Genomic DNA, 13,993 nt, shown 5'->3' on the forward strand with positions numbered 1-13,993 from the left:
GGCAGGCCAAGTAACCCCAGTCACAAGTTTACTGAACACCATCTGAAGTCAAGAAGAAACTCCAAATCCAGTGTTGGTGAAAATTAAGACTTCTAAAAAGGAAGAGCAGGAGGCACTTTCCAAAGCATTTGGACTGATTTTACATGGGTTGTTTCTGTTCCTAGACAAGTTGTGCAGCAAAAGCACAGGGGAACCAGGCAGAGGTGACAGCCATAGAACTGCTCATAGGTGTGGCTGAAAGGCAGAGCTCCTTGAGCAGCATGGAATGGAGAAATGCTGGGAAAGTCAGCCTTGGAGCCCTGACAGGTACCTGGGTATGCTGTCTGCTGCTGCCCCACAGGACCCTGCCTCAGCTGGGAGTGTGTGCCTTGCTAGTGGCTGACAGTCTCACAGCTTTCCAGGCACTCACATTCCTTTCCTCCCCTTCTCTCCTTTGCTAAAAGCAAAGAAAAGGAAAAGTTACGGAGAGAAGCAGCTGTGTACAAGTGCTGAAGCACAGGGTATGGGCTTCTTGAGGAGAAAACAGAATGATCCAAAAAGGAGAGAGAACACTAGAAGCGAAGGGTGGAGTGCACCAGAGGGTTGCACCAGAGCCATTTCACAGGCTGCTGCCTGGCAGACAGCTATCTTCAATGCAGGTGATATGAAGGGTGGAAAAAAAGGCTCAGAGTAAAAGGTCAGCAGACACACCAGAAAGCCTCACAGGTAACCCTGTATCCAGAGGTCATGAGCTCAGAGGCGTAGGCATGCTTGTGCTAGTGAGGAAAATTGCCCTGGTAGTCCTTCCACACTGGGCTTGATGGGAAGGTGATGGTATTTACTCAAACCAAGCAGCAAAAATTGAAGAATACTCTAAATATGCATTAGAAGCGTTTAATACACTTCAGAAGCAGCTCAGAATTGAAACCAGTAAAGTTAATTAGAAAGCTCTTTTGCAGCACAAGGGCCATGCCTGCTTGCTTTCTGCCTATTTGCCCCAACACTCATTTCAATTGCTTTTTTCCAATAATCAAGAAATCAAAATTCTTTTGTTCACCGGCACAGAGTCTGCACCAAGTGACTGCAGAGAAGTGGTAAAGAAAATGATGGATGCTAATTTGACCATTTTCCTCAGCGTTCAGCACAGACACCAAACCACACCAAAAACATTTTAGAGATCCAGCACTGAGACACTCGCTAACATTTCTGCATCTCCTCCCCCACAGTGCTAAGTTCAGATACTTAATGCAAATGTTCACTAAAATAATCAATATTTGGGGATTGTCTTGAATCTGCAGCCCTTAAAATAGGATATGCAACATGGAAATTACGTTTATCTCTGCTCCAGAACAGAATATACTTCAGGAAATAAGCTATAAAAATAACTAGGCTATGAAATTAAGATCAATTTATCAAAGGTCTTTAATAACATTCAGAGCCATATATTTAGTCCCTTAAAAATAATTCTAGATTTCAAATTTAAGACTTTGTAACATGTCTGGTTGTCCGTATCTTTTAATATTTCATTCTCTGCATAAAATGAAAAAATAAAGTATAATCTGTATTCCATCTGATGAGCAGAAAATTTTTTCTTTTCAGTTTCGAACTACATTATCTTAGATGTCCGCTTCTCTGGGCACTTGACTTTGAGCTGCACTAATACTGCTCACACCACTCTTTCCTCACTGCATTTGTCTATTCAACACAAAGAAGTAACTTCCACACAGATCTCCTTTACCTAACAAATACAGTGAGGCCAATGTACAGTCACTTCCTGAAAAACCTAAGGCAATTCACTTAATTTGGTATTATTTTTTCAGACAAAAGAACCCTAGCTGAGTACTTCACTGTATAAATATTTTTCATATTTCAGCAAACACCAAGTCTTTTGCTTTCAAGGAAGTCAAATGCAAGAACTCCACTGCTTCTTACAGAGATTCCCTATACAGTCAATTTGAGGGGCACTACTAAATATGGCCTTTAAACGTAATCAAGCCAAATGCCAGAAATATATATTCAATTTATGGTGAATACCACCGCATGAAAGCTTTTTTTTCTCCTCCTGTTCTGAAGGACTGTATTAATTCTCCTCTTCTACCAGAGCAATAAAATTGCTGCTAACACTCAGTCCAGGGCAACAAGATCTGTGCCAAATAAAGGATCAGAGATCAGTGACTAGTTACCACTGCTTCAAAGAATTACTAAAAGCCCCTTCCAAGTCAACAAGGGAATAAACTACCTCTACAAGGTATTTTTCTCTTAAACCCTGTTATTAGGTGGGCTTATGCTGTGAGGCATGAGTGTTTACATACTTTCTGAAGAGTTTATAAGTCTTATCTAACATAATCCTTGCATTCTATAATCCTATCTGTTTAATGTATTTTACGTGAGGAAAATGGCTGGAACCAGTAGTATCTCAAAATGGAAGGCACTTCCAAGGCACAATCAGTGAACTGGACATCAAATGCAGAAGTAGTTTAGGTTTATGTTAAACTTTCAGTCAGCTCAGATCAGGTACCCTAATGCTGGGTTTCACTGTAAGCTATATTTATCTGCATATGGATCTTTTTCTTTCCACAGGACACATTTGGCACACCACTTTACAAAATTCTTACAGACGAAACAGTGCCAGCCTTTGTGTGTGAATTTTTCAGTGAATACAGGTTCTATCTGCAGCTTCTAAGCATAAATAGCTGTGAACTATTTCTCTTAAATAAAAATAAATCTTTTCTGCCCTTGACAAAACAGCCCAATTTTACTAATATCTCTGCCATTTCCAGCGTAAGCGTTTCACCTGCAGACTTAACCATGCTATAGTTACCTATTGTCATGAACTGCCTTACCAAAGGCTGTTCCCTATAACTAAATTTAGCCATTAGTCCCATTTTTGCTTTGTGCCTTTACATTATGATGAGATTCCAGAGTTGTCCTTTGACTCCAGCCCAGATGGACCCACTGGGACCTTCTGGTTATCCACGCTATCATGCCTCAAAACCTCCAATTAATACAAAAAACTTGGCTGCTGCCAACAGTGGGCCAATACTAGGTGATGTCTGCTTACCAGAGAAAGCTTCAGCAGTATTTTCCTGCTACTGCACATCTGCCAATAGACCCCAGAAATTCCCTCCTGGAGGCATCCCTGCCCTGCCTTCTTCTCCTGCCTCCCTGGGCATCACCAGTGTGCAATTAATAGCTTCTGCTCCTGAGGATACAGACCTTCTCCATTCCTTGCTTTCTAAATGCAGATGCTGAAATTAAGGCTGCTTAATTAAGCTCCAAATTTCAGCAAACTGCAAACATGCAGCTCTGAACAGCATGTTCTAGATAGAAACACACTAGCTCCCCATCACTTGGTTAAATAAAATCTGGGTCTTTGCTTTTCACAGCAGCAGATTTTCCATTTGGGTTTCTCATTTTACAGAAAATTTGGAAAAAAATATTTTTTCCTAGAGGGCACATGATACCAACTTAGGGTGCACAAACTTCAGGACTGAAGGAGCAGAACAGCCTTCCCAGGCCAACAATTCACTGGTTTCCACAGAGGAATGAGCACTGCACACTTCTCATGTGAAAAATACCTTCCTGTATTCTCCTAATGCTGCATGATTTCTGATTCTGCCATTTTGGTAGGTTTTGGTTCTTGGATCTTATCCTTGAACATTCAAGGAGTAAGGAGTGGACAATCCATACCTAAAGAAGGCTACAGATAAAGCAGCCAGTATTTCCTTCTCTCCTTTTCACTCACTGATATTTAAATTATACTTAAAATGTCATGATTATTTGTGAACTGCAGTTTTAATCTAAACTTGCATCAGTGCTATTATAAATACCTGAAACTAAAGTGGAAGGCTTTGGTCTTTGTACATAATTTTAAAGGAATTGCAAATTCAAAAAGGAACAATTAAATAAACCCAAAAACAAAGTTACATTCTGGGTAGAGGAACAGAAAAGTTCCTGATTATACATGCAAAGAACATCAAAATGTACCACACAGTAGAATTATGCAAACCCTGCCATAACTTAAGGGAGGCACAGAAAGCTGGTATCAATAAATATTCTGCTTTACAGTGCTCCTGGATCATTTGAAGATGCGAAAGATTTGCAAGCCAAAGACTTTTGGATACCAATCATCCGAAGATTCAAAGATCTAAGTTCCTGGTCAAGCTAAAAAGAAACAAATAAAAAAGCTACCAAATGAATTAAAAAATTAGTAACAAACATCCCCTTCTCCCACACACAAACTATGTCAACAAGGACAACTGAGAGGGTCAGCAGCACTTACAGTGTCTGACGGATGCTACACTGACTGGCTCTTTTGTTTGCAAACACAGGACAAAACAAGTTCAGCATTTCTTCTCTCAAAAGTCTCATGAATTCAAGCCCTCTCCCCTCAAATGAAGATATTTGCCACTGGTTTTCTTCAAACAAAAAAAGAAATAAACAGCATCGGCAACACTCTCTAGCTTAGCATTTCTGGTTCATGCTGAGCCTCGCTTACAACCATCTGAAGCCATAGGTTTCCTCCCCGAAGTTATCTCCTCTCATCTAATGCTGTTCTAAAATGTTTATGCCACTTAGCTGGGTTTTTTTTTAACCCAAGTTCCTTCTCATTTTTTGAGCACAGCTGATTAAACCTGAACAACTGGGTTGTTGGACGAAATATGCTGTAGCTATGAAATGGTACAGCAGGGACCAGTTTCACTGTTAATTTAAAATGCTAGAATTAATTAGGTAGTGTAAATGAAGAGTTTAATAAGCACACTTTACAACCACAAGTTCTGCTTTTATTAAACACCCCTGCCAAATGAAGGCAGCTATCTTCAGTCTGGTTTTCCTTGTCTCATTCCCTTAAAATCTCTGCAGTGAAAAAAACCCAAACCATTTTTCCTATTACATCCCCTCCCCCATAATTAAAATGTATGCCTGACTTCCATCTCCTCTTTCAAGTCATTAGCATCTTTGAAAAATGCTACTGTATATCCTGCCTGTTCTGAGAAGCTACCAAACAAAACCCAAGTTTACGATTTTGGTTTTGAATACCAAATTAAAGGCTGTCTTAGAAGCTGTCATTCCTATTCAACTCAGTGCAGTGTACTACCAAATTAGCATAGTTTTTTAGTAAAGGAATATGCTTGTTTTAACATGTGCCTTTCCAAAGCGAGGGGGCAACTTCATAAATCAATTTTATTAAAAACTCCTACTAGTGTTCTAAGACTGCAAAAAGACTCGGAGCAGATGACTGTTCCTGTCATTGTTTAACCAAATCTAAAATTAATAAAAGAGTCCAGGTCATGAATTTTATTGGAGAGATCCTGTATGTTTAAAAAGACTTTCTATACCTTTTAACTCCTTCAAAAAAACATTTCAGAAGACTCACCATTATTCCAAAAAAAAAACAAAAAAACCCACCAAAAACAAATCAAACCAACTTTCCAGCTCCTTGACAAGGAAAACAATCTTTTACATAAGCCAATTCAATGCTACCTAGCTTCAGAAACACATTTGAGATTTTCTACTATGGTTTTGCCAGGATAACTATTTAATCATTATTTGGTTTATGACCTTTTCTATTTTTCTTGAAGCAAGCTCTCTCTACAGCTGTCTATTCTAAATTTTTTTTATTTGCCTAGTAATTCAGCCCAGCAAGAAGTAAGCAAACTTACAATATATGAAGACAAACCAGACTTTTAACAGAAAGAACACCACATTAAAGGCATAACAAAACAGAGCATGCTTAGCTTAGATTTTTATTAAAGCCACAAAATTTTCAACAGAAACAATTAAGAATCCAAAAGCAGTGACAATCTAAACTGTTTCACACCTTCACTGCTTCAGCAATAGTTTAAGAATTCCACTGGATTTCTTTGCAATACAGCTTTTTCACTGTCAGAAAAATACTTCTATTGATTTTTAATAAGTAAAAAGCAAAGAACCCCTGAAAAGACAATCATTCCTCTTGCAGCCTACTTGCATATCTCCACCCCTCCCCTCCCAAAAAAACAGTCTTGGGCCCTAATTAAGAACATGCTCACATGATAATCCAGAAAGATGAGCTGGGTATGACCTCAGTGCATTTCCATTTTGTTACTCTCCATGTTCTAAGAGTCTTAAAAACATGAACTGCTTCTAGCAGGAGGACTGCATCTGATTTGCTAACTCTGAATTCAATGCAAGGAATGAATATGCATCCTCAAATTCAGTAATGTTGCACAATGCCTTGATAACAGGCCTAAAAACCTTGGCAGATGAAATTGTTTTCAAAAACAGCAGAGATAATTTGGATAATGATTTTTTTCCTGCAAATATGGCTCTTTTGCAGTTGTATCACCTCTTAAAACAACATGTAGGGGTGATGTCCTCAAGGCATCTGTGCCAGTTTTTTTAAAGAATGGTTCCTTGAAAGTATTTTAGTGATCAAAGATTTATGCACTTTGTATGGAAAGAAAAACCATAGGCAAAAAAACTACCCAAGAATATGTCAGAAGACCATATAGCAAATTCCTCATATCTTCGAACAGAAAGACAAAAGCCTGGAGATGGAATGAAACAAAAATAATACTGTTCCTTGCTGATGAAGTAACAGCTCACTGTCCAAAGACAATCTACTCCCTATGAAAACAACACTGAATATCTTAAGTCTTGAAAATATATTGTAAGTGCATCATCATGAATTTGAGGGATAAAGTAGTAAAAGCTCATGAAAAGATAAAAATTCAAGCTAGACACCCTAGACTCATATAGAGGAGGGTTTCACTTCTACCTGAAATAACTGAACTAACCTGCAGTTAAATTTTTCAGATTATTTTCAGCCTAGCAAAAAAACAAAGGCCTGTAGAAAAAACCAAAGTAAATAAAAGTCAATTCTATTTTTCCATCTTCTTTCTAGAACACCTAAAGCTGTGGCCAAATCAGAAGATTTACTGCAATAGATACATCATGGTCAACGTGCGAAAGAAAGCTCTGCTGGACTACACTTGTGAGGACTCAAGCTGCCCTGCAGCTACTGCCATTTGTTATGTGCCTTGTGTTCAATCAGCATTGCTGTGTGTCAGGAAGTAAAAAAAGAAGCATTGCATGTTTGAAAAGCACTAAGCAGATCATGCTAACACTGCCAATAGAATGGCTTCCAGGATGTTATAGAAGCAGGTATGAAGATTTGCATTTTAATTCCTCATCTTCCCATGGTGCCTCTTCCCACAGAGCACACACCCAAGTTGCCAGGAGAGCCTCTGAGGGGAGCTGAGTCCTTTTTTGGAACCCTTTCCCTCCCAAGGCTGCTGCTCTGTGCTAAACATAACAGCACTGGTGATGCACTGAACAGCAGTGAAATTTCAGCTGCTCCCACCTACGGTGTGAGTAGACACACAACCTAGAAAACTAACCTATAAAGCAAGCTATAAAAGCTGATTGTTCATCCCATCTTGTGCACCAGTGGATTTTTGGCTACAGCAACAAGGATGTGGATTAGGCCAGGTGCATCTGCACCCATCCACACCTCCTCTAGTGAGACTGCAGACCTCTCCTTGTTGAGGCAGCATCTGCCATGGAAGCCTCTTTTTCTGAAGGCACCTACCAACAGATGCTACTTCATATGAAAAAGGATCACTGCAAACTAAAATGTTTTTGGGGACCAGAGTTAATTAACTATTATCTACAGATGCCTGAACAAAATCCAGAGCAGCATATCTCAACTACAGCCCACTGCTGTTCCAGAACACCACGGTCTATACACTGTGATGGACATACAGAACCACCTCACTTTATGGTGTTCTTAAACAGGCTGACATTTAATGGGGGTTTGGTAAAGCTCAAACGGCAGAATCAGAACTCAGAACCATCAGATGGCTCAAGACATTCAGGTAAGTCCACGGTTAAATAAAAATGAGAATGAGCAGGAAAGCAAGGCCACTGTCTAAGCTCTTGTGCAAGAAGCTGCACAGTGTGTAACACACACGCAGACTGGCAATGTTCAGATTTCTCCCCCAGATCTGTAGAGGCTGAGAGACAGGGGGCATCTTGGCTGCTCTAGATACAGTGTGCAGCACTAAAACTAAAGGCTTGCCCCTGAAGTTTAGCACTCATTTGCTGCATTCCCTGTGTTAGCACTTGCAATACAAAAGCACCAGGGTTCTGCTGACCCCAAACGCAAACTGACCCTTACGCAGGCAAAACCCACAACACAAAGCTTACCTGTGATTTTGTCTCTCACGAGCTTGCAGGATTCAATTTCACCAATGCTCCCGAAGAGACTCCTGAACTCCTCCTGGGTCATGTTCTGGGGTAAATAGTTGACTATGAGGTTGGTTTTGCTGTCATCTGTAGCAGCCCCTGTCTGCATGGGGGAAGGGCAGTTTCTACTGTTGCTGGAGGGTCCATTGGTTGTATTGGAAGTAGGGCCATTCGACACCTGAGGCTCCATGGTGCTAATTATCTATAGCAAAATAAGAGAAAGGAGAGAAAAAAACACCCTTAAGTTTCATAGATACAATAGCTATTTTTAAAGATACTCACAAACGAATGAGTAGGTAGCATTCATGGCCAATTTAGATACTTCAACAAAAAAACCCGGCTTGATTCCTCTGTTATTGTTGCAAAGTAGGTCATGCTAGTCTTTGGCTGTGAGCATATACTAAGATGCAGTTAAAAAAAACCCCTTTTTTTGTTAATGCAAAGCTGATTTCTACTTTCATCACGCAGCCATTTTCACAAATGTAAATTTAAACCACAAATTTAATTATAATTTAAGGTAATAATCATAATTAAAATTATAGTTCCATTAAATCAGATGAAGTAAGTGTATGGCTCTATATGAAAAGGTAAAATATTTTACCTATTTAATAACTGTATCACAGAGTGCAATGACAACAACATTAACCAGGCACAGTCAACCTGCACTGTCATCACTCAGCCTGCCTTCAATTAATAAACTTGGTGTCCCAAGACATACTATTGACTGGTTCCAGTGATGACCTATATTCCCCACCTATATTTTCCACTAATGAAATGACACCTCTTTAAATAATAAAGCCCTAGATTTGCAATCTTCACAGATACAAAGGTCTTCAGATATTTACTAGAATAAAAAAGGTTTAATCAAAGAAAGCCTTATCAGGCACAGGTGAAGGCTGCAATTATAACAAGCACACCTATCTTGTAACACAAATCTCCAGTTTTCACAGAAGAGACTTAAATAGACCTTTCCAAAAAAAACGACTAATAAAAGAATCCAGCTTAGCAAAGTGTGCTGCAGGACAGTAGCCCCATTGTCACTAGTGCCACCCATCACATGAGCAAAGCTGCCTGCATGTTTATCTGCAAAACACAAGTTTTCATCCCAAAATTGCACAGGCAGACAAAGGAAGCAGAAAAACCTGGGTACTTAGAGATTTGCAATTTGCCTCTACTACAACTTCTAGTCCGTCTTCACTGTCACCACTGCTGCCAAAGGAAGGGCATTGTCTTGGTCTTAATTCTGGATAAATTAAAGCAACACAAATGGTGGCTTTTGCTGCTTTTGCTGCCTGCTGTGAGGTTTGTGATGCGCAGCTTCACTGGAATCGAAGATCATCCCTCAGATGGGTTCACCCTCCCTCCACCAGAGAGTCAGTGATGCAAACTGCTGCCCCAGGCAGGAGATTCCACTGCCCAGGGACAGTGACAAACACAGGAGAACAGAGGGCTAAGGCACCACACACTCTGAACCTGGTATTCTGCCGATCCTGTAATTGTTATAATTACTCGAGACTTAATCTGCTTTCTTTTTTAAATCCAGGGAGGTACATGTTGTGACAAATTAGGCCTGTAATTCAGGAGGATAGGGACATACACCTCCCCAAAAAAGGGTTTCTATTCTAAAATTAACTGCATGAGGGTGGCTCAGAGTCTAAATAGGTTATATTCTGGTCATGTCTTTTTTTTTAATTGAAACGCTTCAGTGTTAGTTTAATGCCTCATTTAGGAAATAACCCTCTTTTTTATCAATGGAAATAAGTTTTGAATTACCATTATTTTTATTATCAAGCCCAGGAATAGCTTCTTGGTTTAACAGCTTTTAAATAAAAAGAAGCCTTGCCACATTGTGCTGAACAGAAATGCCTTAAAACCATACAGCAGAATCATTTTGAAAATAAACCGCACAAAAATAGTCACTTCTTGAAAGACACGGGCACATCCAAACCAGAATCCCCCTGCCAATTTTACCAGCCACGTGGCACCAAGTACTGCTGGCATCCTTGGCCAAGCTGTGCCAGCCCCACACACTCTTCCCTTCAAGAATCCCCCTTCTACCCGGCATCAGCCATACTTCCTTCCCTTCTCCAAGTTAATTCCATCCATGTATTTACTCACACGTACTACTTAAAAGCTTCAGATGCTGCTAAATCTGTTTAGCTCGAGACTCCAGCTGGAGGATCATCCTTTGATCTCCGCACCTCCGCGACCCCACGGCTCCGAGCTCCGCCAGCAGCTGCCGCGGGGCCGGGGCGCGCACCCCAAGGCGGCCGCGCTCCAGCTCAGCACAGCCTGCTCCTACAGCCTGCACCCGCAGCCACCCGACCGAAATTTGGGGGAAAAAATCCCACTTCCGACGCCAAGGCACAGTCAGAGGATGAGTGAAGCAGCTGACATGGTTAACAGCAGCTTCCCGTGCGCCTTTACCTCACCGGACCATATTCTTCCCAACACAGAACCCCACGAGATAAGCTGCAGTTTTAGGGACTGATCCTGCCCCTCTGGAGCCGGCAGGGATACCACACCTCTGGTTTCAGTTTCAGCAGAAGCAGGACTTCAGCACAACACACCGAGAAAGGTACATCCTCTATTATTAGCAACAGACTCAAAAGCTATCTATAGTTCCCCGCAGTAGACAATAATCCTGGATCTTTTAAAATCTGTGAAAGAAAACAAAATTCCAAACTGGTTGGTGTCCTACTTAGGCATTTTGCAAATGCTTTATAGTTAAAATTTTCAGCATTCGTACCTTCCCCACCAAGCAAAGGAACAGAATTCAACCCAAGACATTTAACACATTCAGAACATTAAGAGTAAAAATCTGTTCCTGAACAAGTACATTTCCTCATATACTTCAAAGTATCTTGGCATTAACTAATTTTGCACCAGGTGCCAGGTTTTCTTCCTAGTTACTCTCAAATCCATTTAGGTTTTTCTGATTTTTTAATAGTAGAAGGGAAAACCAAGGCACTTACTTGCCCTTCAAATTATTGCCAAGTCATAGGTTACTGAAAATCCATTTGCTATATACATATTAAAAAAGAGACAATGGATAAAGGTTGAAGAATTATTAAAAGCATTTCTAATAAAGGACTTTAGATTTATTTCTTTTACTGCATAATTTTAAGCTTCAATTTACAGAGTGATTTCGGTGCAAAAGCAGTTCTGTAGCAGAGCTTGCATTTGAAGTTCTCACAGGCACAAAGGAATAACACTTACTTTAGGTGTGCATACTGACTCCTGCCATGAGCAGAAACTCACATTATTAATGGTAACCAAAAGGTAAACCCTGGCTCTCCTTCCCAGACATTTGGTCCTGTCTCTGGCATGCCTGAAGCTCAAACCCCGGGCAGAGTTCAGCATGCATGTACTGGGATGTTTATTGTCAAGCATTGTTTTTAATATTAAGTAGCTGTTGATTCCACATCAGTCAGCACATTACATAAGAGGAACATTATTTATTCAAATAGATTTCAACATGACAGTCGCTGTATGTTTTTTTTCCTCTCTATCCACAACACTAAGATTTAAATTTTTAATTCAATACCTGTAACACAATATGAATATTTTTAAAATCAATACTCCAATTCCCAGGGAACACAGTTAACTTACTGTGTTTTAATTACTGGTAATAACCTTTTTAAATACAGAAAAGTATAGGGCGGAAATTAAATTCTACCAAAATATCAAAGAAAGCTCTAGTCTGCCTAACTCATCAAGGGCTTATCTGGATATAGGCGAAACAAATGTCGAAAACTCAAGAGTGACTTAACACCTATGTTAATTTTTTAAAAACAAAATATACTGCTATCCCTGAAGGTGTTCTTAAACCTCCATAAGCAAGTAAATTTAGCAATATCTGTGCTCCAAGCAACATCTTTTTGTAGACTTTTTCTGACCCAATTTAGGCAGTTACTACCGGTCCTGAAATATTACAGTGCAAATGTCATGCATGCTGACATTTTGTACATTTTAATTTTTTGGGGGCAGTAACTTGCCAAATTCCCAATACAGCAATATGATACTCTGTATATAGGGTAATAGCATCTTTGAAGCATAAATTGCAGTTTCTGCTAATAGACATTTGATCACTTAGCCACTAATAATCTGAACATTCTAACCCTGGCAAATACTGATAGAATTTCACTGATTTTGTAAGTTACATGTTTCAAATTGTGCATGCATTTAATCAGACTGCTGCTTTTAAAAAAATGACCATTTCCTGGTGTACTACTTTTCTCACTATGGTAATGCATCAGCAAAGTATGAGGTATTTTTGTTTGACAGATTCCACAAATAAATGCTTTGAGGAAGACAACATAAGCTTTGCCAGTGTTTTGCAAAACACTGCTTACCAAAAGGCTTGGTATAAACTTCTCCTACAGAGTATCTGCCACAAATACCCATTAGAGCTACTCCTACATTAGTAATGTTTCAGAAATACTTCCATCACATCTTCATTGTTTTTTCAATTAATTCAACTAATTTCAATTTATTCCTGCTAAAATATTAGCTCCAACAATAAAGCAAAAAATACCTGTATGTATAAACAGAACTATTACAATTACCAACTATTACAAGCTGGAGTAACTGACACTAATCTTCACTTATTACAGTAAATGTATGACATCCATCTACCATTACAAAGCACAGTTAATGAATCATTTGGAAAACTACCCACAGACTAAGACAGCCTTATCTCCCTATTGCATGCATAAGCAATAGCCAATGGCTCAATAAATGTAAATATACATTTTATATTTACAAAATTTGTTCTCAGCAGTCTAAAAGAAGGTCTGCATGTTGAACTGAGGCTGCCACATATGCACAGTGAAAGAAGCTTGCATTTAGCAAGTATTCAGCACCCATTCCTGTTATCTGAATTATATATTCTCCACTGACCATAATCCACAATAAACAGAAACTAATTTGGTATGTATAAAAAAAATCACAATTAAGAATCTTAAGTGCTATTTATAGACACAAAAGAGAAGTGGTTTTAAACATACTAGAAACAAACCTCTCCTAAAATCAAAATCTGAAAAAAATTCTAAACTCTGGAAAAATTCATGCAGTCCTATCCATTTTGAGTGCTCAGAAGTCAAAAAAGTTAGCTATGAATAATGAACTGTTCACAGCACCTAAATGCCAAGAAAAAAGATCATGGCAAATTACACCTCATGAAGAATTCATGAGGTCTAATTTTATATTATTTCTAAGTGTTCATTAATGAACAAACTCAGAACATTCTCCCATAAAAAAAAGAGTTTAGATAAATAATGCAAAGCTCTTACTTTATCTAAAAAAGCTCTTTAATTAGCATTGCAAGTTGTTTGCTTTTACAAGTGAAAACAAATGGTGCCATGGCAGAGGTCCCACAGCCATCTCGTGAAAAATGATGACAAAAGAAGAAACAAAAAAAAAAAATCTCAAAGAAAATAAATGTAGATTCACAAAGGTTTCCCTCATACAATGAGGAACAGGCTTTAACTCCCTGCATATCTGCTCTTATGAATGGAAGTCAGCACAGTACAAGTCTCTGTTCCCCTAGAACTTCAATGTGGGTGAGAAAATCCCATTTACAGGGGCTGCCTGACCAGTCCATGCACAGCCTTGCCATCTGCTGAGCCATGCCAAAGCCAGGAGGTCGGTCCATGGGCAGGGAGCAGAACACACAAACACATCCAGGTCCCTCAGCCCTGTTCCAGCCCAGGAACCCACCCCAGTTTAAAATGCACCCACTGCTGCTCGCTCCATGGGGATTTAGCATTTCTGCAGATTGAGG

The 13,993-nt window shown here is 39.4% G+C and overlaps 1 protein-coding gene across 7 annotated transcripts in view; it reads right to left on the minus strand.

Annotated features, from left to right (window-relative positions):
• ELAVL4 (ELAV like RNA binding protein 4) overlaps nt 1-13,993 on the minus strand; it is a 63,903-nt gene that overhangs the window by 33,174 nt on the left and 16,736 nt on the right. For all 7 annotated transcript variants that reach the window (XM_021529152.3, XM_021529145.3, XM_021529199.3 and 4 more), the window contains exon 2: nt 8,170-8,410. In XM_021529152.3, the coding sequence (XP_021384827.1) occupies nt 8,170-8,410 (241 nt within the window). The remainder of the gene's footprint in view (nt 1-8,169; nt 8,411-13,993) is intronic.

The sequence above is a fragment of the Lonchura striata genome, chromosome 9 (genome assembly GCF_046129695.1).
Source record: "Lonchura striata isolate bLonStr1 chromosome 9, bLonStr1.mat, whole genome shotgun sequence".
Taxonomy (NCBI): domain Eukaryota; kingdom Metazoa; phylum Chordata; class Aves; order Passeriformes; family Estrildidae; genus Lonchura; species Lonchura striata.